At 57.2% G+C, this 24,047-nt stretch overlaps 1 protein-coding gene across 4 annotated transcripts; it reads left to right on the plus strand.

The window, feature by feature from the left end:
* Window positions 1-1,041: 1,041 nt before the first annotated feature.
* DTX2 (deltex E3 ubiquitin ligase 2) lies at window positions 1,042-22,470 on the plus strand (the record flags this gene model as incomplete). 4 transcript variants are annotated; one of them, XM_079719943.1, is made up of 9 exons in its annotated part: window positions 1,042-1,324; window positions 3,220-3,856; window positions 10,238-10,338; window positions 15,205-15,345; window positions 17,728-17,801; window positions 18,932-19,090; window positions 19,778-19,939; window positions 21,172-21,261; window positions 21,925-22,470. In XM_079719943.1, the coding sequence occupies 9 exons, from the start codon at window positions 1,057-1,059 to the stop codon at window positions 22,150-22,152; spliced, it is 1,860 nt and encodes a 619-aa protein (XP_079576069.1). In that variant the 3' UTR covers window positions 22,153-22,470. The 4 variants fall into 4 exon arrangements, with proteins under 4 accessions (XP_079576069.1, XP_079576066.1, XP_079576067.1 ...); XM_079719940.1 differs by having other exon boundaries at window positions 1,057-1,324; window positions 15,205-15,348; XM_079719941.1 differs by having other exon boundaries at window positions 1,057-1,324; window positions 17,731-17,801.
* Between the last annotated feature and the right edge of the window lie 1,577 nt (window positions 22,471-24,047).

The raw sequence follows: 24,047 nt of genomic DNA on the forward strand, positions 1-24,047 counted from the left end.
GTGCTACATGACACAGCCTGTGCTGGGGCTGGCGAGGTGGCTGTGGACAAGGCCGACTCGCTGGGTGTCTGCCTTCTGAGGGGGCAGAAAGACAGGGACCGCCATATGTGTATGTGGGCGTTCAGAGTTCTGGTCGGGGCCGTGGAGGGAGAAGTTCATGTGACGGATGGCCTGGGAAAACCCTGAGTGATGCAGCTGGGCGGGAGTGACTGGGAGAAGCGTGTCTTGGGAGATGGGTGGAAAGTCTTTGGACCTGACCGCCGGTCAGCAAGGCCCAGGCCCAGGGAGTGGGGTGCAGAGAGGCCAGAGAGGGAGGGCTTCAGCATCCATAGCATTTTAATGTCTATCTAGGATCTGCCCTCTGTGGTTAATGGTGCAGGAAACCAGGGCAGCCTGGTGACCTGGACAGAGCTAGGATCCACCCATGCTTAGAGTTGCAGCTCTGGCTGTCCTTGAGCCCTTGGTCCTTTCTGAGACATGGTTTTTTTTCATCTGTAGCATAGCAGGTGTTAATATGTGTCTCACAAACAAAACTGCTTTGGAAACCTGTGTGGCGTCCTCACAAAGCTATAAGGGGTCATGATGGCTTCAGTCCACAAAGGATTGGGGTGACTCATGAAAATACATATAGTATAAAAGGATACACTTAGTAGTTGGGCCAGAGGGAAATTATTGGTAAAAGGACAGAAGCAGGGCTGATGATTAGCACGCAGAATTCACCCACTGTGTCTTCCTGGACATTTGCAGAGGTAAGGAGGCTGCTTGATTGACTCCGAATTCTTCCTGGCTGCCTGAGCAAAGAGACAGGATTAGGTACTTGCCTTAGGTACAATTAGGTACGATGCCCTTAAGGTATTAGGGAAAAAAGTGACTGCGGAAAAGCATGATTTTTTTTTCCCCCCGCACTGAGACTGACTCTGGCAGGACCACCGTGTGCGTCGGTAACTGCGTGTCTGTCTTGTTTCAGGTCTCCTGGAAGCGCTGGGCAATGAACCTGAGACTGCAGCCTAGAGTGGTCTGAAGCCGTTGGGGAGAACAGAGGGAGTCCTGGGGAAGATGGCCATGGCCCCAAGCCCTTCCCTGGCTCAGGTGTACACCAGCCCGGTGGCAGTGGCCGTGTGGGAATGGCAGGACGGGCTGGGCACCTGGCACCCCTACAGTGCCACTGTTTGCACCTATATCGAGCAGCAGTTTGTCCAGCAGAAGGGCCAGCGCTTCGGGCTGGGGAGCCTGGCCCATAGCATCCCCTTAGGCCAGGCTGACCCTTCACTGGCTCCTTATATCATCGACCTCCCCAGCTGGACGCAGTTCCGCCAGGACACTGGTAAGGCACTCCCTGCCTCGAGTATGTATCCAAGTGCCTGTTTCGGGCTGGGTGTCGTGCTAGGTGTTGGGGGTCACAGAATTGACTCTCAGCGCTATCCTGCCCCTGAAATGCACATGGTCAGAAGGCGGGTGCTGGGAGTGATAGCAATGTGAGATGTTCCTTAGTGGTACAGGGTGCCTTGGGAACACAGTGCAGAGGCCGTTCCAGCCCCTTTCCCCCTTGTCTCCCAAACCAGAAACGCCTGCTTCCGCCCGTAGAGATTCGAGGGTCTCACTGGCAGCAGGCAGGCAAGCAAGCCGGCCGGCGTGGGAGTGGCACACCATGCTAGTTAAGAGGGCCTGGTGATGTGTTCCAGCTCCTGTGTGATAGCTGTGTCACATGGGCAAGTTACTTCACTCTCCTGTGCACTCATGTTTCTTTCGTGTGTGTGTGTGTGTCTTTTGCTCAGTATTACTGAGAATGGGGCCACCAACTTCCTCCCAGAGCTGTGCACTTTCCCTGTAAATCAGTGGTTCTCAGCTGGGGGCAACGTTTGGAGACATTTTTGATGGTCAGGACTGTGGGGTGGGGTGGGGTGCTACCAGCATCTAGTGGGTAGAGGCCAGGGATGGTGCTAAACATCCTGCAATGTCCAGGACAGCCCCACAACAAAGAATTATTAGCCCAGAATGTCACTAGTGCCGAGCCTGAAGACTCTTGCTCTAATCCCTGTAGCAGCGTCCCCGAGGGTGTGAGGACTCAGGCTTCCAGGCAGTGGGTGCAGATAAAAGTCCCTGCCTTCATGATGTTTGCAGTCACTGAGAAAGGCAGCGCACAAGATAAATGATTCGTGAACTGTGTATGAGTTAGGTAGCAGTGAGTGTTTATCAGGGAATAGATGTGTAAAGCGCAGGGAGAGGTTGTTTTGAAGTTTGAGCTTGGGTGGCCTGGTCACCAGGAAGGGCTGGGGACAGATCAGGAGGGAGAGGCAGGTCATGCAGGGCTTTTCCATCCCTTGAGGGACTTCGACTTTTCTTCTGAAAGGAGGAACCCTGGGAAGATTTGGGCAGAGGAATGACGTTATTTGATTTGGGGGTTAAGAGAATCCCACTGGCTGCTGAGGTTGGGAGACCAGGTAGAAGGTAATCGCAGTGATCACCTTTTGACAAGTACTGTTGGAAGCATGGCCCAAATTGACTTTTTTCTTTCTCTCCTGAATCGTCAGGTTTGGTTTATTAATATAAGCTAACCACAGGTGTTTCCTAATAGTTGCTACCTGGGAAGTCCAAGGGAATCTAAGTACATCCACGTAAGAGAACTGTGTAACAGTTAATAAAGAGTTTTACAAAGTTTTAGAGACATAAGAAATACTTATGGCATAATACATGAAAACAGGAAAAAATTTCAGTATGATTGTCAGCTACACCTAAACATACATGCCTAGGAGACTAGACGGGAAGGAATATGTTACAATATACAATATACATCATGTGCTTTCCTCTTGGTGGTTGGATTATGGATGATTTAATTTTCTTCAGACATTTTGTTTTCAGTTTTTTAAGTCAGGCTACATAGGTTTCATCCTTAGGAATATTCTGAGCCACAGCTGGTCTTTGACCTAAGCGTCCAGCATCCCTCACTCCTGCTGAGAAGCACTGGTCCCTCTCTGCCACTTGATCCCTTTGATCCACAGTTTCTTTGCATAGAGAGAGCACTCTACCCTTCACCCCAAATTTGGAGAGAATAGTCAATGCCAGCCTTTAGGTCAGACAGCAGCATGACCATATATACACTGTGATCATGCTGTTTTATTTTGGTTGTAGGAAAAAAAGAATTTTTAAACTCCCTTTTTTTGGGAGGTGGTGAGTGGCTAGCAGATGAACTTTATATGTGCCACGCTCCTTTTAAAACAGGCACCATGCGGGCTGTGCGGAGGCACCTGTTTCCCCAGCACTCGGCCCCGGGCCGGGGCATCGTCTGGGAGTGGCTGAGTGACGACGGCTCCTGGACAGCGTATGAAGCCAGCGTCTGCGACTACCTGGAGCAGCAGGTGGCCAGGGGCGCCCAGCTCGTGGACTTGGCTGCCCTGGGGTACAACTACACCGTCAACTGCGCCACCCACACGCAGACCAACAAGACTTCCAGCTTCTGCCGGAGCGTGCGGCGCCAAGCAGGGCCCCCGTACCCAGTGACCACTGTCATCGCTCCGCCGGGCCACACGGGAGTGGCCTGCTCTTGCCATCAGTGCCTCGGCGGTGGCGCAGCCGGCCCCGTGTCAGGCCGCTACCGCCACTCCATGACCAACCTTCCTGCCTACGCAGTCCCCCAGCCACCCCACAGGACCGCCGTTGTTTTGGGGGCCCACCAGGCCTTTTCTCCATACAACAAGCCCTCACTCTCTGGGGCCAGGTCTGCGCCCAGGCTGAGCACCGCCAACTTCTGGGCTGGGGCGCTGCCCTCCGTGGGGAACCAGCCCCTCTACCACTCCAGCCTCTCCCATCTGGGACCTCAGCACCAGCCCCAAGGACTGTCTGCAACCGGCGCAGCCAGGTATCTTGTGTTACGCGGACGGTCGTTTTGTCCACCTGCATGCCTTGTCAGCGGGCTTGGGTTTCTGCTCTTCTTTAGCTGGGAGGACTCCCCCCAAATGTCTGCAGACTCGGCACGTGCCTCCTCGGCTGTCCCTGCTACGTCATCCCCTTTGCACATGTCACGTGGTGCCGAGGTGCCACGCTGTCCACAGCCTTGTGTCCCGGGGAGCCTACCTGACTTCTGGCACTTGAGTGCTGGTAGTTGCCACATGGGTTAAAACCAGTGATTCATTGACCCAGGAGAATCAGGCTCTCTGAGCAGTTAAAGATTTTTTTGGCTGTGCCTGTGTGCCACGTAGCTGGGGCTGGGTACCTGAGGACATTTCTCTGACTCCGTCTATGTGCCTGGCCCTGAAGTCACAGACATGGAAGGTTCAACCCTCTGCCTAAGCCCACGGTCTCATCCACGGAAGGCTGTGAGCCCAGTTTTGGTGCTTAAAAGTTGGTTGAGGAGAGAGCAGAGTGCTGAGCGTGTTGGGGGTGGCAGCAGGTGACATAGGGCAGCTGCTGTGCTGGTACAGTCCATGTCTCATAGGGCACCCTGAGAAAGATGATGAAATGGGCTCCGTCCAGACCAGGTGGCACTTTAAAGTGGGGAAACCCTTGAGTGGCCAGTGGTGGGTGCATCTGGGATGCTCAGAGACCTGTCACTGACCAGGGGCCTCATCATCGATTATTATTGAGGGTCTGGGGTCTGGAGAATATTTTGAGAACTCAGAGTGTTAGCGGGGATGGGGGCTGATTTCTGAGAGAGGGTGACCTGGTTGGGTGGTGACTGGATGTGTAGGCCTGTGGCCGCCCTGTTTCCCAGAGAGTCAGCCTCTTGGGGCCACGTCACCCAAGCCCGCCCACCGGCCCACCTGACCACGGGGAGGGCTGAAGCATCCCAGTGTGGCCGAGACCTCCTTGGCAGCTTCTCAGGCCTCTAGTATTTCTTCTAGTTAGGTTTCAGAGGACCCTTCCAGCTTCGATAAGACAGTGACAGCTGTCACTCACCAAGCACGTGTTATAGCCGGGCCCTGTTCAGGAGGCTGTGTGGGTGATTTTGTGAATCCTCCCAATGGCCATGTGGTAGGGGGTATCCCCAGCTTACAGGGGAGAACATTGAGGCTGGCGAGGTTGGCAGCACAGCCAGGAAGTGGCAGAGCTGGGATCAAACCCAGGCCCCTTGTGGGGCATGTGTGAGTTTTTTTTTTTTTTGGAAAAATAATTTTTTTAATAATTTTTTTTTGTATTTTGGCCACGCCGCGTGGCATGTGGGATGGTTCCCCGACCAGGGATCAAACCCGGGCCTCCACAGTGAAAGCGCTAAATCCTGACCACTAGGCCACCAGGGAACTCCCCACGTGAAGTTCTTGAAGCCGTCTAAAAGGCAAAGTGAGAGGAAGGCAGAGGGCATCCTGAGGGGTGCGTGCAGAAGCCACCAGTACACAGAGGAGGGGATGGGCCCCCTGGGCCCGGGTGTCTTCCTGCGTGTCCTCCAGGAGTTGGGGCACGTGGATCTGAGATCTCTCTGGGAATTGGGAGCACAGGGAGGTATGGCCTGGGCCTTCTCTGTGGGCTTGCACAGAGACATAAGCAAGCTGGGCTCCGTGCCAGCCCAGTCCCTCTCAGTGCTCTGTGAGGCCCCTCCCAGTATGTGAGTCAGTCTGTTTTAGAGAAAAACATGTCACGTTTGCCAGCCCAGAAGGGTTATCAGCAAGGCTGGAGCTGCTTTTACGACTAGGTCGGCTTTGCCTAGCCTCTTGGGGCTTATGTTTACAAATTAACTGCGGCAAGTTTCTAGATGGTTCTACAGCTGGGATTCTGAGATTGAGCCAGGCGACTTCATGGGCTTTGTTGCTTTCTTCTGGTATGGGGTGCCCATCAGTCTCCCCTGATATTTCTCTGGGGTCTCCCCTCCCCAGCCTGAGGGCCCAGGAGGCTACTGAGGTGGGTCCTGCCTGTGCCATCCAGGCGAGTTACAGAATGGAAGGCTGCCGGCCAGACGGCCTTACCTTTGCTGCTGAGTCATGCATGTTGCTGCTTACCCTGCTGCGCTGGAGCTGGGCCGGCAGGTGAAACAGCCTCAGGGGCCTGCCGCCTGAAGGGGGTGTTCCCTTGACCTCCTGCAGCTCTTCAGGAGCTGGGAGGGGTGACATTCACTCGCAGGGGCCGGTGTTTTCCTGTCTAATTTGTAGTGTGGTTCTCTGCAGTTAACCCTTCTCTAATGGCTGTTGTAGAGCCAGAGGGGGTTTAATAAATCCCTGACCTCTTAACCCAGCAGGGCTGGAAGGATTTGAGAACACCTGGCACCTTAGTCTTCTAGCGGCTGTGATATAGTTCTCAAAGCCAAGTGAATGTCAGCAGCATCAGGTGAAGGTTACCGCGTGTGTGGAGGAGAAAGTGTTTACTGGTAGCTGCTGGGAAGGACATGTGAGTCAGTGAAATCAAAATTTGTGGAACCCATGTGGTTTTATTTTTTTCGTAACCCCCATAGTTTCAAATCACTTCTTGCTCAATCTGGGTAAAACCTTGGCTGACTGATTTGCCTGGTGCCCCAGGAGCCTTTCCGAGTAGGCAGTAATCCATCGAGAAGATACATGATTTGTCACTGAGCCACTGGGTTTAAGTAAATTTCCTCGTAGCTGAAGTTTATCCCCTTAAGCACCAAAACTTCAGTGATGTTGGATGGAAAACTTTCCAAAATGTGTCACGCACCGATTGTTTAATAGAGGGTGTGCCGGCTGGTTTAGCATTCTGATGACTCGGGGTGGTGATGAGGACCAGCCCTCTATTGCAGCTTTGGTGTGGCTAGGCCTTGGGGTGCTTTGTCCCTGCACTAACCCGGCCTAGGAAAATGGCTCTCAGTTTGCTTTCGTCAGCTCTGTTCTTGCTGCTGCTGTTCCCCCAGCCTCTGAAAGCACCCCACTCCCTCCCAGTATCGGCCAGGCTCTTCAGACTTGTGGGATTGGGGCCCTGGGTTCCAGTGGGTCCTTGCCCCTGACTCGCTGTAGGCCCTCGGCTCCACTCTGTTCTCTTTTCTGCATCTCCCTTTTCCTCTCTGAAGGTTACGGAATTGGGCGGGTCAGTTTCTGAAGCTTCCATTTGCTCTGATAGGGCTGTGGTTTTCAGGATTTGGTGAGGGCCCTGCAGCTCTCCCGGAGCCGCCTGGCTCCGCTGAGACCTGGGAATCGTGGACATTTGGATCGTGCTGCAGATTGAGCCTCGCAGACACCCTGGGGGCCTTTGGGAATTACTCGCATCTTACAGAGAGAGAAAGTAAAGCTCAGAAAGGGGACTCGACGTGCACCAAGGCACCCAGCTTTTTTTTTTTTTTTTTTTTTTTGCGCGGTACGCGGGCCTCTCACTGTTGTGGCCTCTCCCATTGCAGAGCACAGGCTCCGGACGCGCAGGCTCAGCGGCCATGGCTCACGGGCCCAGCCGCTCCGCGGCATGTGGGATCTTCCCGGACCGGGGCACGAACCCGTGTCCCCTGCATCAGCAGGCGGACTCTCAACCACTGCGCCACCAGGGAAGCCCAAGGCACCCAGCTTTTAAGTGCTGCGGGGGCTGGAAGGGGGTCGCCAGGCTCTACATCCTATGCTTCTTGTACTGCGCATGCTCAGAGGTTCCCCGGTGGGTGGCAGCCCGTGGGGAGCTGGAGGAAGGCTTTGTGTGCCTCACTGCCCAGCCTTCTAGCTCTGCCCCCTGTTTGGGACTGTCCAATCCTGTCTGCGGAGAAAACTAGAAATCTTCCTGTCTCGTGTTCCCAGCTCCACTTGGAAGCTCCTGGAGACGGTCCCAGACAGGCAAGGCAGGGAGAGCCTAGGAGGTAGAGCCGGGAGCCCAGCAGGCGGGAGGGGTGCATGAGGCAGGTGGGAGGGAACTCTCGGAAGGGCACTTCATGGGCATATGGTGCCCCCACATCGGGGAACATTCTGCCAGTCGGAGCCCTTTAGAGGACGGTGCAGGGAGATCAGCGACCTCTGAGGTTCTGTCCACCCCTGAGAGTCCCCATCTTGGGACCCACTGGATCCTTTTACTGCTCTGTTCCTTCTGATCACAGCAGAGAAATGTATGGGGGAGGAGTTGGGGAAAGTCGCAGGGGAAGTGACAACATCGTGAGACCCCTAAGCAGATTAAACTTAGTCATGGTTCCTGGTCTCAGTTCCAGGGTGAGCTGCTCATGAGAAGCCTTTCTGCCTGTCTGCTTTCTGCTCTAGAACCGAGGCCTTCTCCCTCAGATACGTGCCTCTCACCAGCAAGGGAGGATCCCGCTTCTTGGACCCCTGCTGGGCCAGTGATGCCCAGCCCACTGAGTAGCCCAGTGCTGTGGCAGAGCCAGGCTTTGGCTTTCCAGCTTCCTGGTTAATGGGCTCAAGCTTAGCGCTCCCTGTCGGGTTGGCTTGGGAGATGAAGGATGCCTCCAAGGGCTGTATCTTCTCAGATTCTTTACTTCTAGAACCTGAGAATTGAAGAAACAGGCTCAGGAAGGGGGTGGGGTGTGGCTTCAAATTAAACGGAGTTTAGGGGGGCCAAAACCTTAGCCCTAGTGTCCTGCATGCCTAGCCCCTCCACTCCCCCCGCATTATCAGAGCGTCCTGATACAGTTCCACTGTCCTCTTGGGGCTGAGGGTAGATAAGGGTGGCAGGAAGCATGGCCACACAGGTGGTTCTGTTTGGGGAGAATAGTCCAGAAATGAAAACCAGTACCAGCCAGTGTGAAATTTTCTGATTTGGATCAGAACCAGCAGCTCCCTATTGTGTCCACCAGTGGGACCCGTGACCCCAGGCCGGCAGTAGGGAAGGATCTGGGCAGCTTCCAGAAGCATTGGCCGTAACCAGGTGGTTGCTGGTTTGCCGACCATCGTAAGGGTGGCACAGCAGACTGGAGGTGTCCATCGTTTCCTGAGCACCTTCCCAGCTCCTGGATTCAGGCTGGGCCCAGTGGAACAGAGAGGAACATGCCCAGGGCCTGTCCTTGGGGAGCTCCAGTGGAGGGACTGCGTGCAAGGGTTTCAAAACCCTTCCCGCTGCGTCACCTTGAACATGGGCAGTGCTGGATTGGAGGACGCAGTCACCGGGAGGGGGAGGAGGTAGCAGGCATGGCGGGCCATCTACGCCAGCTGTCCCCAGGGCAGGGCTCCCTGAAACCATAATGGCGTGGATTTATTACCGTTTAAAAATATAACGGCTTAAAACCAAGTGAGAGACCTGGAATTAATCACTGTGGGAGGCAAGACCTTCATTGAAAAAAAATTCCCTGTATTTTGAACTAATTTGGGATTTACAGAAAAGTCACAGAAATGGTACAGAGTTTCCCCACCGCCCTTACTTGACTTCTCGCGTTAATGTCTTTCGTAAACATGGTGCGGTTCTCAGAACCAGAGAGAGGCTCACCACTGGTGCAGGACTGTTAGCTAAAGGCTTTTCCCGCTTTCATTGGTGTTTCCTCTGCTGTTGTCTTTCTGTCCCACGATCCCACTTTGCGTCCAGTTGTCATTTCTCCTCCTCCTCCTCCACCTGTTCCTCCTCCTGTGGGTAAAACAGTTCCTCAGTCTTTCTTCATCTTCCATAACCTTGACCCTTTGGAAGAGTTACTTTTGTCGAATGGCCCTTAATTTGGGTTCGTCAGACGTTTTCTCATGATTGGCCTGAGGTTATGCCGTTTTGGCAGGGACCACAAAACGGGTGTTATTTCCTTCTCGGAGCGTCTTCTCTTGGGGTTCCTGATGTTGGTTGGTCCTGTTACTGGTGGTATTGGTCTGGACCACTCAGGGTGGTTTCTGCTGGACTTCCGCTCTGCGGGGAACCAAAGAGCCCTCCTGATGAAGCTGGTGAGTTCATAATTCTTTTAGGTTTGTCTTCAGAGTCTCTGATTGTCCAGGAGAACGTTTTTTGACAGCCAAAGCTTCATTCTCGATACCTTGTAAAAAGATGAGGCTCATCCCCAGAAGTGTTCTTCAGTGTCACTGCCCCGTCCCTGCCTACTGTTCCTTCCCCGCCCCAAGGCCCAACTTGGAGTTTGACTTTTGTCGCTTGATTTTCACAGGGGAAGTGATGGCGGGCCGGCCTTTGACTTAATATCAAGTATTCAGATTCTCTTTCTTGGTTAGTTTGGGTCTGAGAGGAGTGAACATCAGATCTCTTTGCTCCTCCTTCCAGATACTCTTCATCGGGATCTTTTCTTTAAAAAAAGAAAAAACCAGAAGCCCTCACTGCACAGAGGCAGCTGCGGGAAGTGAAACCACAAAGGGGCCTCAGCAGCACCCGTGTCTTCCTCACTCGGTGTTTCTCCGGCTCCTGTTTCTGCTAAGTCGGCTCCGCACATTAAGCTCTGCCCTCTCTTCTCCCCAAGTGCCTCCCTGCCCAGCGGTCCAGTGAGCAGCCCCAGGAGCGTCCCCGCCACGGTGCCTGTGCAGATGCCGAAGCCCAGCAGGGTCCAGCAAGCTCTCGCAGGTAGGCAGGCTGCTCCCTGGTCCAGGTTCCAGAACAGACTGTGTCTGGCAGGGCCAGGACTTGGGGGCAGGGGAGAATGCGTGGGGTAGGGGGAGGAGATTGTGGGGCAGGGGTCTTGTTACCCTGTGTGTTCTCATGGAAACCCAGAGAGGCTCCTTGGCAGGGCGGTGCCTTTTTTCAGTGATGGTGTATCCCCCAGCGGGTGAGCCTGGGTGCCTGTTCGTTTGTCTTGGTGTTGGGGTGGGTGGTGGTGGGGGGTCATGCCTGATGACGGTGGGTGCCCTGGTGTGGCCTTTCCCCACCTTTTACGTTTTCACATCACCTTGAATTATGGTTCAGGAGTCACTTTTCTGTCCCGAAATGCTTTAGGCATTTCCCTAAAGGGGCCCCCTGGGGAACTCATAGAACTATTTTGGCTGGAGTTAACATTTTGAGTAAGTACTTTTGTGTCTCACTAGATCTTTTGTTAACCTTACACCTTTGAACTTTTTTTAAAATTGATTAATTAATTTATTTATTTTGGCTGCATTGGGTCTTTGTTGCCGCGCGCAGGCTTTCTCTAGATGTGGTGAGCGGGGGCTACTCTTCGTTGCGGTGTGCGGGCTTCTCACTGCGGTGGCTTCTCTTGTTGCGGAGCATGGGCTCTAGGTGTGCGGGCTTCAGTAGCTGTGGCACGTGGGCTCAGTAGTTGTGGCTCGCGGGCTCTAGAGCGCAGGCTCAGTAGTTGTGGCGCACGGGCTTAGTTGCTCCACGGCATGTGGGATCTTCCCGGACCAGGGCTCGAACCCGTGTCCCCTGCATTGGCAGGCAGATTCTTAACCACTGTGCCACCCGGGAAGCCCCAAACTGTTTTTTAAATTCCTCTTGCGGGTATTAGGAAGCCACTGAAAGTTATTTTTTTAACTTATGGGAAATGTAAAATCGTACATGAAGATACACTGAGGAGTCTGGTGAGCCTCCATCATTTAAAGATGGAGGCAGAGGAGTGAGCTAACCAGACTGTGTGTTGGGTGAGTCACTGTGGTAGCACAGGGGGGATTGGAGGGGACCAGGCCTAGAGGCAGGGAGACCCTGTGGACCTGGACTTCATGCCTCAGGTGGGCCAGCCACTGACTAGGGCCGTGGCAGTAGATGGAGGTAAGGGCTTCTGACTTGGTGGTTGGATTGGTTGTGAGAGGGGAGGAATAGAATGAGGCCTGGTATACAGCTGCCGACAGAGATAATAAATCATCATAATTAAGGAGGAAGGACGAGGGGTTTTGCATGTGTGGTAACTCATTTCATCCCAATAGCAACTCTGTGGGGGAGGAACTTTGATTCCCATTTTATGTTTAAGGCAAGTGAGGCTCAGAGAACTCCGCAAACCTCCCAGGGCCAGCCAACCAGCGCTTGGCAGAGCTGGGATTCAGCCCCAGGCATTCTTGGCCTCAGAGTCTGGGCTCTTCGCTGTGAGGCGATGGGGCGATGGGTGGGGTGATGGCTGTGGCTGTCGACAGGCGGAGATGTTCCAGCGGCAGGGAGGTTTGGATGAGCAGTACAGAAGAGCAGCGTGGGGTGGAGTGGGGCGGCCCGTGCCCCCCCCGGGAGTGAGCTTACAGAGACCCGGTTGGATGCCGGGAAGAAGAGCCCTTGAAGGACATGGAAGGACCAGTCAGAGAGGCGGTAAGGATGGGAGAGTGGGGCCGGGAAAGCCCCAGGAGGGGAGGCTTTCAATCTCTCAGCTGCTCAGCCATCAGCCCTTTGCTGGGCAGAGAGAACAGTGAGCAAAAATGTGATGACTAGGAAATCCCTGCCCAGTTTAGGTCTTCTCGTGGCATCCGACGCCACAGGTGATTCAGGCCTATGTGTGTGTGTGTGCGTGTGCGTGCGTGTGCGCATGCGTGTGGTGCTGGTCTTGTTGGAGAGAGGTTGTGGGGGAATGGGCCCAACCTGCACACGCCCAGCTCCGTTCAGCTCTGTGGTCACTGAGGCTTTAATACCAATGCTGTGATCACCTCTGCACACAGCTCAGAAGTGGTCTGGGTGCTGAGGAGCTCTCGAGGCTGGACCCTCTGCAGGCCACATCCTCTGTGTCCCCTGCCACCTGGGCTCTCACAGTGATCCTGGAGGCAGGCAGGTATTTTAATCTCCATTTACGTGTCAGGGAAACAGACCCCAAAGGTTCAGGAACTGGGTCCCAGTGAGGACAGAGTAGATGAGCCGGTGGCCAGACGCCGTCCCGCCTGAACACGTGGCTCTGGCTCATACCTGAAGCTGGGGCCACTGTGGGGGGCACCAGGGAACCAGGGATCCTGCGCCCACCCCCAAGAAGCAGGGTCTGGAGAGACCTCTCAGCTGGGCTGCAGTTACGGATTCGATTATGGATTTGGGAACGCGCTCGCCGCATTGAGGTGAGCACCTGGGCACAGGGGTCTGCAGGTAGGTCTCCATCCCGCGGATGTACTGCGGAAGGGCTGTGCGCCCCTCTTGCTGGTGGAGGATCCGTGTCAGCCAGGCGCCTCAGGTGATGGCTTTGCTGCCTGCGGCCCGGCCAGGGCCTCTCCTTCAGGGGGGTGGGGAGGAGTGGGCCTCCGAGGCCGGGGCCAGGCTCCCACCCTGTGAGGGAGGAGGAGTGTCTGCATTTTACGCTACCAAGACCTGCCCAAGACCCGCCAGCCGGTGGGGAGTGGTACTGGCCTTGAGCCCAGATTGGTAAGGCCAGGGCCAGCAGAGGGTAGGCTTGGACCTGAGCCCTGGTCACTAGACGAAAGGCCAAGGCTGGACATCAGAAAGGGGGTGTCTGCACATCTGCCCATGTGCAGGACCTGCCAGGGGCTCCAGCAGATCAAGACGAGAGCAGGAAAAGCCATGGCTATCCGAGCTGTTATGGCAATTTGGGGGGGCTGTCCCTAAGCCCTTGCTATTGGGGAAGATGTGATGCCCCCTCTTGGTCCTCCCCCTCCCCCCCACTGCCCAGTCCTGTCCACTGGACGCCGCTTTTGTGAAGTGTTAGCTCTGGGGTGATTTTCACACTTTTTCACAAGAAGGCAGACCTGCAGGGCATGTGCTGCTTGTCTGTGGGCGTCTAAGTTAAGACTTAGCTGTCTGTGGCTTGAATTCGGAGGAGCAGGTCCTGCATTGAAAAGGGCAGGAGCGTTTTTCACGCTGGCTTCTTGCGGGGCTGACATGGTGGCCTCAGGGATGTCTGCTCCCCAGCAGGCAGGGACCGGGCACCTCTTGGAGCAGAGTGAAGGAGACGGAGTAGGAGGGGCACGGGGCTGTTTCAGATGGGCAGTCAGGGAGGGGCTGCCGGTCAGGGAGGGGCAGCCAGTGCAGAGGGGCCTGCTTGATGGGCGGGAACTGGTGCATGTTGGGGCAAGTACAGAGCTCCAGGGTTCTCCTAAGGAATTGTTCTCTTTTTTTCCATCTATCTGCCCCCTGTGCCTGCTTGTTATTTGGCCCACCCGATGTTTAGTTCCAAGGGAACCCACACTTTGAGCCCAGGAACAACCTTGGGATGCTGGTGGCATCAAATTACCTGATGAGCGGGCACCCAGTGTCCAGCCTTGGTCTTCTGATGTGCACTTTGGTGTCTCCTGCGGAGTGACCACCACAGCACACCCTGTGCTGCCCAGGCTGCTGGCCTCTGCTTCTGTCCCTGACTGGGCACATTTGCCCCATTGAGAGCCTTCGTTCTCTGGTGGAGGCCACAGTGGGGCCCAGTGGATCCCGAGGCCAGATCTCTCCTCACCGCTCTGGATCGCCTTGGAGTGGGCAACAGGTCCACCCGGCTTGTCCGCTGTGCCCAGACCCCTTGCCAGATTCTGAGCACCTAGAAAGCCCCCTAACGGAGGTGCCCGAGGGGAAGCTCAGAGCTCCCTTCCCTGGGAGAGGAGGTGCTTTTGAGCCTGACTAGGGACGGGGAGGATTGGGTAGAGGGTGCTGTGGACAGCAGGGTGGCTGAGAGTGTGGCAGGAACGGGGACTCCAGCGGGAGGACATGCTGTGTTCCAGGTCCTTGGGGAGCGCGGGTGAGGGTCTGGCTAGGATGCATGTGGAGCGCCAGGCTGAGGAGTGAGGTATCCCTCCTGCAGGCATCAGGAAGGAGGGACAAGACTGGACAGTCCACTCGGCGTGGCTGCCTGCTGCGGCTCCCTCCCGCTGTGGGCTGCCCCTGTGCTCCCACCCAGGGCAAAGGGGACCAGAGAAGGAAGCCACGGCCTGGGACCTTAACTGCTCCAGAGGAGCGGTCACAGGGGCCATGGGGACGCCTCGGTGGGGGAGCAGGCCCGGGGCAGCATTCCCTCTTGCCTGCCCCGGGGATGGCGCTGAAGGCACCTAGGCGGGCCAGGTGTGGCGTGCAAAACAAGCAGCGTCCCAGCGGGGGCAAGGTGAGCAGGAGCCGAGGGGGCGCGGCCAAGGGGGCGCAGGGGGAGGACCGTGAGCTCCAGCCCATCTGCGTTTCCATAGCTTGGCTGCGCCCCTCTGCTCTCCTTCCTCATGCCTGGCACAGAGAGGCGCCCACCAGAACTGCTCAGGAGGCTTCCTGGGGCGGCGTTCTGCCCTCTGCCCTCCCGAAGCAACAGACTTGCCCCCTACATGCTCCAGGCACGGGCTGATGGGTTGCTTGTACAGACCCCTTTGGAGCTTGGGGCCAGGGCTCCCACCAGCCAGGCATTTCACTGGTTCCCGACCCAGAGCTTAGCCCTGCCGGCCCGGGTAGGCCCTGGCAGCCTCGAGCTGCCGGATTCCCCGGGGAGATCGGCAGGTCCTGATGGGCGTTGACAGTGCCAGCTGGACACAGCCGGGGTTTGTGGAGGTCACATGCTGAACGACTCCTTCTAACGTTTCTCCCCTCTCTGCATGTCTGATCTCGCACCCCGTGTAGGCATGACGAGTATTCTGATGTCAGCCATTGGACTCCCTGTGTGTCTTAGCCGCGCACCCCAGCCCGCCAGCCCTCCCGCCTCCTGTCTGGCCTCTAAAAGTCACAGCTCAGTTAAGAGATTGAGGAAAATGTCCATGAAAGGTAGTTCCTGCTCACAAATACTCTCTGGCCTCTGCTAAGCCTCCTCCGAGTCTTGCTGCCTCTGACTCTTCTGCACCGATCACTCTTCTCTGACCACCACGGCCCTCTGCCGCTTCCTTCGAAGGGCCAGCCCATGTGGGGCTACTTCAGAGGGGTCCCCCGATGACCACTGCCCTGGCCGTCACACGGCCAGGGAGGAAGGGGTTTCAGAACCGTTGGAAGGTGCTGTGAGTTTTAACAAAACTCAGGTGGAGGGGCCTGTGGGTAGTAAGTTCTAAACCTGCCATTTCTAAAGCCGATGGTGGCTCTGCTTCCATCGTTGGGCCAGAGAAGTGTGACCGCTCCGGTGACCTTCAGGATGGTGTGAGAGGGAGCATGGCTCTGGCTCCGCCAGTCCTGGGTTTCCAGCGCTCACGGGCTTTGTGAGCTCACACAAGCGTCCTGTTCATGAGCGGAGCGCCTCCTACGTGGCAGGTTGGTTGTGGGAGGAATAGGAAGTAAATAGCTCGGGAAGCACCTGGCACATAGTACTAGTACGGTGGTTGCTCTGATCCTGTTCACTGCCTGTCTAACCCCCACCCAACGGGGGAGGAGGGAGGCCAGGGATGGGCGGGGCTAACCCTGCCCAGCACCCGCCCCCCCCCCCGCCCCGCCACCGCCAGCAGTTGCTCCTGCCCTGCTCCCCCTCTTACTCTGCCTCAGAGGCCAGCAGCTTCCCGAGGCACTCGGGTTTGCCCCGGGACACCAAGGCTCTCAGCAGACGCTCTGGCCTTCCTGGGCTCGGATGTCCCTTTCGTGGGGTAGGCGGTCACCTGGCTGGCCCCCTTTTGAGAAAAGTGGCTCCTGGAGAGTTACCTCCAGTTCTGAAAGGCTGCCTGGGCACGCGCAGGCAGGAGAGGAAGGGATGCTGAGCCAGGCCTCACCGGAGGGATTCCAGGGTCCAGCTGGAGAGTGGCCTGTCCCTAGTTGGCGTGGCCTTCTAGACCAGGCTTTTCTAGAAGGCCTCCCCCCTCAATCAGAATAGAGTCCCAGCCAGCAGGATGGCCACCCGGTGCCGGTGGGGACTGTGCTTTTGCCTGGCTTTCTCCCCAGCGACCAGAGCCAGGGTCCTAGAAGTCTGTGTGCATGGGGGTGCGTGTGCGTGTGTATGGGGTGCGTGGTCTTCCTTTGCCTCTAGCTGTTTTTCAGGTCATAGCAGCTGATGCCTTTACAGTGATGATGGCTTTGGTTGGTATTAGGTCCACTTTTTAGATGAGAGAACTGAGACTCAGAGGTGACCTGATTTGGTCCCAGCCCAAGAGCCAGAATCCAACCTGACATCACCAGGTCCCCGCCCCTCTGCTCCCCGCATAACTGTCACCTGGCCTTCTCTGGTCTAGAGGGAGCTCAGGCTTGTAAGTCTTCGCAGCCACAGGCAGATGGCCGTGAGCTTGGGCTCACACCAGAGCCCCTCTGGTCTCAGGGTCTAGGACCAGGAGCTCCCCCTGACCTTGAGACAGGATGACAAGCCCTGCCGGGATCACGTTCCCCTGGCTGCCCTGGTCTCCCTGGTCCCTCCCCTCTGCTCCGCTTTGCTGTCCCTCTATGATTCTGCGGCTGCCTCTGCCTGGAGAACCCCTGCCATGCTGATTCTCTCTCTAGCTGGGGGCGTTTCTTCTCCTTGGGGTGGGCCTCTTTGGTGCAGGGCCTCGCCTCCGGGCTTCCTGCACAGGTGCACACAGAGGAGTGGGAGGTTTCGGGAGGAGGGGGCGGGGACAGAACTGTGGGCAGCTTAGGGATCGAGGAGGCACATCACTGACACCCCACAGTCCAGGGAGAAGCCCAAGAAGACTGGTTTGCTGTGGCCGTGTGGCTGTCATCCGCAGTTGGTGTGCACACAGATGCCCCCATGGGGTAGGCACGCACTACACACTTGACTCAGAAAACTTACTTCTCTTAGCGAGACTTTCTTACAAGAATGATGAAAGCTGAGTAAAATAACACGGCCAGAATGTGCTCCAGAGTATCTGTTTTAGAAGCTGCTGTTTGACTCTTCCGCATGTCCTCTGAAGCCTGGGACAGGTTTCCTGAGTGAAGGTGTGCAGGGCCGTGGCCAAGGCCCCGTCGTGGCTCCTGAGGGCTGTGGCCAGCTGCTGTCTCTGCCCCTCTTCCGTCTCCTCCAGGGCTCCCAGCGGGTGGGCCGGGAAGGGCTCAGCCGGCAGAGCTGTGGAGCGTTCTGCGCCTGGCCCAGGTCTCTCCTCTCCTGCACGCTAACCTTCCTCTCTGAGCCGCCCTAACATCCCTCCCAGCAACTTGGACCGCTCCCTGTCGTCCTTTCTCTCTCGTTCCAGCGTCTCCAGTTCTTTCTCCTCGGGACACCACTTATGTTCTTCTCTCTTTTAGGAGGGCCTCCAAAGCCAGAGCCAGAGCAGGTGATAAAAAACTACACAGAGGAGCTGAAGACAGCCCTGGATGAGGTGCGTGTCACGGGAACCACGCTGCTTTTGGTTTTGTTTGGAAACGAGGGGTGGCTTAGACGAGCATGCCAGCCTGTCCCCTGCTGGAAGGTGCTTCCTGAGGAGCCTCTGGCCTCGTCCAGAGAGCCATCCTGCCCCCCTGGCTGTTGGGAGGGCCGGTCGGGGTTCCTGTGGTTAACCCAGCCTGCCAGACCCCCGTCACGGCTGCACCTGGACCTCTCTCTGCTCAGCCTCGCTTCGGGGCTACGGCACCACTTTTCTCCGATTGGAATGGAGAGTCCTGGAGAATCTGGAGGGGTGGGGTCAAGGTCATTCGTGCCAGCCCAGAGCCGAGGACTCTCTTGCCTCTTCCTCCTGCAAACTGAGTGCATAGGAAGCACCTGGTTGGTAAAGGTTTGGACAGAAACCTGAAAGTCATCCTCACATCGGCCCTTCCCTCCAGCCTGCTCTGCCCTCCCCCTTCACAGCTGTCTGTCTGTCTCTGCCCTTGTGCTCACCCAGCACAGCTGGGCTGCTTTGCCCCCCCGCCACCCCCCTCCAAGCTGCCGTCTACACAGCCGACACGTGGCCATGATGACTTAGTACCCGCTGCTCACAGCCCCTCAGCCGGGCCCCTGACGTGTAAGACGAAGCCCCAACCCTGAATGTGGCCGTCAGGGCCTCCCGGGATCTGGTCCTCCCCCGACCTCGCCTTGTCTCCTGCACCCCGGTCGCCCCTTGCCCTGCAGGTGCACCACCCCTCCCGGTGGAAACGCTGGCTCCCGCTTCAGAACGGTCTCTCTACCCGAGTGCCCGTTCCTGTGCTTGTGCGTCTGACAAGTTCCCTTTCCCTTGTAAAGCCCGGCGCTGAGGGCCCCTCCCGTACTTAACCTGTCTGCCTGGCTGTTCCGGCCGCTGTCTCCGCCTGTGCTTCAGTTGTTACACGGGCCCCAGTACTTGGTGCCGCCTGCCGTCCCCTCTGCTGTGGTGACAGTGAGCCCTCTGTGCTCCCAGCCTCCAGAACAAACGGCTGTCAGATTCAGTTAGTCTGGGGTCAGGCACTTCAGCAGATGAAGGCCGGTCCTACAGGACTCGCCCCCTGTGGCACAGGGGCCGTGGGTGAGCGTTCCCCGCGTTGGGTCTCCCTCCAGGACTGCATCATCTGTATGGAGAAGCTGTCCATGGCGTCCGGCTACAGCGACGCGACCGACAGCAAGACCTTTGGGCCGGTGGCTGTGGGCCGCTTGGCCAAGTGCAGCCACGCCTTCCACCTGCTCTGCCTGCTGGCTATGTACTGCAACGGGAACAAGGTACCCATGGCCAGCCGGGGCCAGGGGTGGGGGGCGGGGTCTCCTTCCCGCAGCCCGTCCCTGTCATGTTGCACTTAAGCAGGTGACTGGGGCTGCTGTGTGAGGGGCCCATGGCCCGCTCGGAGGCAGCCTTGAGATGTCTGCAGCCCTGGCCCTGCAGCAGGATGGGACTGGGGGTGGCAGGTGACGCTTGGCTGCCCTGCCTTTGGTGTAGTTTAGCCGGAGTGGACAGGTCAGGGGGATGGAGAGAACGAAGGCCCGTCGTGGGCCTTGGGGCCTGGCCTTTGCACAGTGTCCCCGTGCCATCGTGTACCAGCCAAGGTGCCAGCTTATCAGTCCATTGTTCACGGGGTTTTCTTTTTCATCTTAAACATGACTCGGCTGTGCAAGCTTTTGCTCATAAACCTCATTTTCTTACCTGATGCCAGTCTCTGGGTACCTTGTCCCTTTAATGAAAACTGCATGAGTTTCTGGGGTAAAACTTATCTTTCCAAGGAAGCTTCTGGAATCAAGTTTCTTTGCGAGGAGGCTGCCTGGGAGTTGGGCAATGCGCCTGGGACCCACTGTGTGACTCGGGGCCAAACCCGTGTCCCTGTGGGCCTCTTTGCCACCTAGCCAGCGGGGTGGCTGGCCTGGGTGCCCTCTCAGGGGCCCCAGCTCAGTCCACGGCATTCTGCCTTGTCCCAGGATGGAAGCTTGCAGTGTCCTTCCTGCAAAACCATCTATGGGGAGAAAACTGGAACCCAGCCCCGGGGGAAGATGGAGGTGTTCACGTTCCAGGTGTCCCTCCCCGGCCACGAGGACTGTGGGACAATCCTCATAGTCTACAACATTCCCCATGGCATTCAGGTAAGGGGCTGCGGCACAAGAGGAGCCTCCTCGGCTCTTTCTGGAATCAGCCCTTCTCGGGTGCTGTCCTTTCTTTCCCGTCCCCTCCTAGCAGTCTGCACACCCCGGGTCACTGTGAAGGTGCCTAGGCTACCAAGTCAGGCTACCAGCACCCAGGAGGCACTGGTGCTGGGGGCTAGAGCCAGCTCCTAGGGCTGTGGAAGCAAAGAGGTGGCCCTAGCCCTTTCCTGAGCCAGGGAGGGCTTCCTGGAGGCAGAGGCATCTTTGCTGGACTTGTACTGGGCGGAAGGCCAGCAAGCGTCTAAGCAGGAGGAGCGCTTTTATTGGGCCACCGGCCGGCGAGCCCACAGGGGCAGAGCACAGGGTGGGGGGGGGCTGGCTGGCTTGGCTGCCCTTGAGGGGCCCGCTCAGTGGCCTGATCCAGGCCTGCGTGGGGCGTGCGAGGACAGGAACCCAAGCTCACTGGGGACCCAGACGGGAGCCCTGGCCCCGGAGGTCTCTGCCTTGGACCGGGGGGGTGGGGGGGATCTCAGAGCCTGGGCAGGTTGGGAAGATACTGCGTAGTGGGGGCCAGGAGTCTGACGGGATGTCACTCGGTTTTGTCTAATTAGGTGCTTCCCCTGGTTTCCCTCCAGTTCTCTGTGGCTCAAAGTGAAATTTAGAAACACTCCAGACAGCAGTAGAGCCAAAGAGCTGGAGGGGACTTTGGAGTTATACATGGCGTGTCACCATGTGGCCGAGAGCAGAGCAAGGGCCGTGTGTGGTTCCAGCCGCCAGCCTCTGTCCAGCCTGCTGCCACTGTCTCGGGCCCCACTCCGGCCACTTCTAGAGCGAGAGTGGAGGGGCTGTGTGCCCGAGTGAGGGTGTCAGGCGGCAGGCTCTGCCATCCGGTCCAGAGAGCCCCATGCCCAGAGGGCCGCCAGCGAAGCAGGCGCTTCCGTCCCAGCCTCTAAGGGGTCCGGGCTCTTCGGGGAAGTGGAGGGAGTTAGCCGGAGTGTCTGACGCCAGGCTGAGCAGCCCGGGTTCAGGGAGGGCAGTCGTGGGTGGGTGCCGTGTTCACGGTGGGTCTTCAGAGCGAGATGTGAGATGGCAGTTGATTTGGTTGGTCACTTGAGCGCAGCAGTAGCCCCACCTGGAAGGCGAAGGGGTGAGGCTGGGCGCCCGTGTCCGAGCACCTCTGCAGCCAGAGGGCCCCTCGGCTCCCACTCCCCGCGTCTGTGTGCCTCCTGCAGGGCCCGGAACACCCCAACCCTGGAAAGCCGTTCACCGCCAGAGGGTTTCCCCGCCAGTGCTACCTTCCGGACAACGCCCAGGGCCGCAAGGTGAAGACCCGGCTGACGCCCCTGGGAGTGGGCCCCCCTTCCCCCCCAGCTGGCAGCTCTGGGCCCAGCTGTCTGTGTGCAGTGGGAGGCGGTGGGGTGGGGAGGGCCCAGCTCGGCGGCCACACCAGATCTGCCTCTGCTCACCTTCTTACTGCGACAGGCAGAGGGGGACAAGGCCTGGGGGCCAGCTGGGGTGTGGGCCACCCCTTCCCGGGGACCTGCCGTGCGTTAGGCGTCCCAGGTGCCCGGGGTCCAGGGAGAGACGAGCTGACCTCACAGGTGCTCCAGTGGGAGGACGGGATGGGGAGGCTCTGGGGCCGCTCTACCTGGGTGGGGGGTGGGGGGCGGCCTGCAGAGCCACCTCTGCACTGAGACCTGAGTTGGGACTTCCCAGCTCTCCGAAGGCCGGGGAAGAGCGTGCCAGGCAGAGAAGAGCCGGTGTGGTGGCTTTGGGGTGGGGACAGCTCCGAGGGTGTGAAGAGGCTTAGGGAGGTGAGGGGGTGTCGGGGTGGGTGTCGGGGTGGGTGTCTGCTCTCCAGGCCAGCCCCGGGAGCTGGGGTTTGTTCTAAGCGCTTGTTCACGGCCACCTTCTTCCCCGCTCCCCGCCATTCCCTCCCCTGCCCCCTCTTCCTGCCTCCCCACCATCCCCTCCCCCTTGGACAGGTCCTGGAGCTGCTGAAGGTGGCCTGGAAGAGGCGACTTATCTTCACAGTAGGGACATCCAGCACCACGGGGGAGACCGACACCGTGGTGTGGAACGAGATTCACCACAAGACAGAGATGGACCGCAACGTGACAGGCCATGGCTACCCCGACCCCAACTACCTGCAGAACGTGCTAGCCGAGCTGGCCGCCCAGGGGGTGACTGAGGACTCCCTGCAACAGCAGTGAGCTGGGGGCGCAGGCGTCCCCCACCCGGAGCCCAGGCTGCTCCTGCCTGCCTGTCCCCATCCCCCGGCTGCCCCAGGCCCGGGTCTGCGTGGGAACTGGGCGAGCCTGGGAGTCATACTTGTGAGGGCTTCGGATGCAGCTACCTCAGTGCGTGGGCCCCTCTGTCCTCGGTGGGCCGCGTTGGGCCCTCAGTGCTGGGGGCCCTGCAGGGGGTGAGGAGAGACTGCCTGCTGTGCCCCCAGCCAGGGGCAGGCCAGGGTCTGGGTCAGCTTCTCATACCTCAGATGTTCTGTTTGCAATAAATGCCCTATAGCCAAAGTCAGCGGGCCCTGGTGGGTTTGTCAGTGGAGGGGCTGCGTGTGTGTGTGTGTGTGTGTGTAAAATCTGATGTGTGAAGGCCAGCACACACATGTCCTGCTGCGTCAGAACAGGAAGCGGCCTTACAGGCTGCCCATCCAACCCCCTAAATGAAGAAACCGAGGCTGCAGTGAGGCCAGGAGCCGGACGCTGACCTGAGCTGCTCCCTGGGCCCCGCCCCAGTTCTCCTTGCAGGGCGCAGTCCAGCAGCTCTGCCAGGGCCCCTCCCGTCTCCTTCCCCAGGGTTCTAGCTTTCTAAGCACTGCTCACATGGGGCAGGTGCTGCTGTCTTCATTCTACAGGTGAGGAGACTGAGGTTCAAGGGTACAGTGACAGCGGTAGAGCCGGGACTGGAATCCCGGACAGGATCGATCTGACCCCATCCTCAAAGTTCTCATCCTTCCCAACCTTCTTAGAAGGAGGATCCAATACTCGGCAGGCTTGCTGTCTGCCTGGCGGGGGTGAGTGTGGCCTGGGGCTGAAGAGACACACACCGAGTAACGTAACATGTGGGGGAGGGGGTTTGCTTTCACAAGCCCTTCTCGTCTTAAGAAAAGGACTGAAATTCTATGTTAGGACTCGCTGGTACAAAGATGAATATATGTTAGAGCATTTCTTTCACCTAGAAGTTCCTTTTTTTTTTTCTTTCTGATTTTAAAAGAAATTAAAGCATTTTTGTGGACCCCTAGCAGTATCGTGGCCCCTGGGCACTGTGCCCACTGCCTCGTGGAGAAGTTGGCTGGGAAGGGCAGGGAGGCCTCCATGGAGAAGCTGGATCCCAATCCTGTTTGGTTCCACAGTGAGACTCGCTCCACTGCTGACAGGGCACAGGAGTTGGGTGGGCACCCGCGTGCCGCCCCCATGCTCGGCTCCCACCATTACCGCACAGTGAGAGTCAGAATCGGAGAAAATGTTCGCAAATCTTATGCCTGATAGGGGTCTCGTATCCAAAAAATATCAAGAACTCTTACAACTCAACAATAAAAAGACAGATCCCCAATTTTTTTAAAATGGGCAAAGGACTCGAATAGACTTTTCTCTGAAAAAGATACACAGATGGCTGACAAGCACATGGAAAATGCTCAACGTCATTAGGGAAACGCAAATCAAAACAACAAAGTGATACCACTTCATACCCATTAGGGTGGTTATTATAAAAAAAAAGCAGGGAATAAATATTGGTGAGGATGTGGAGAAATTGGAACCCTCATCCACAGCCCATGGGAATGTAAAATGTAGCCACTTTGGAAAACAGCTGGGCAGTGCCTGAAAAAGCAGTTACCATATGACTCCGCAATTAAAACTACCAGGTAAATATCCAAGAACTGAAAACATGTCCACGGTAACACTCATAATAGCCAAAAAGTGGGAGCAACCCAAATGTCCATCAGCTGATGCACGAATAAACAAAATGTGATGTATCCATGCAACGGAATGCTATTCACCCAGAAAAAAGAATGAACTATTAACATACAACATGGATGAGCCTTGAAAACATTATGCCAAGAGAAAGAAGCCACACAGAAAAGGATGCACTG

Source organism: Hyperoodon ampullatus (genome assembly GCF_949752795.1).
Source record: "Hyperoodon ampullatus genome assembly, chromosome: 14".
Taxonomy (NCBI): Eukaryota; Metazoa; Chordata; class Mammalia; order Artiodactyla; family Ziphiidae; genus Hyperoodon; species Hyperoodon ampullatus.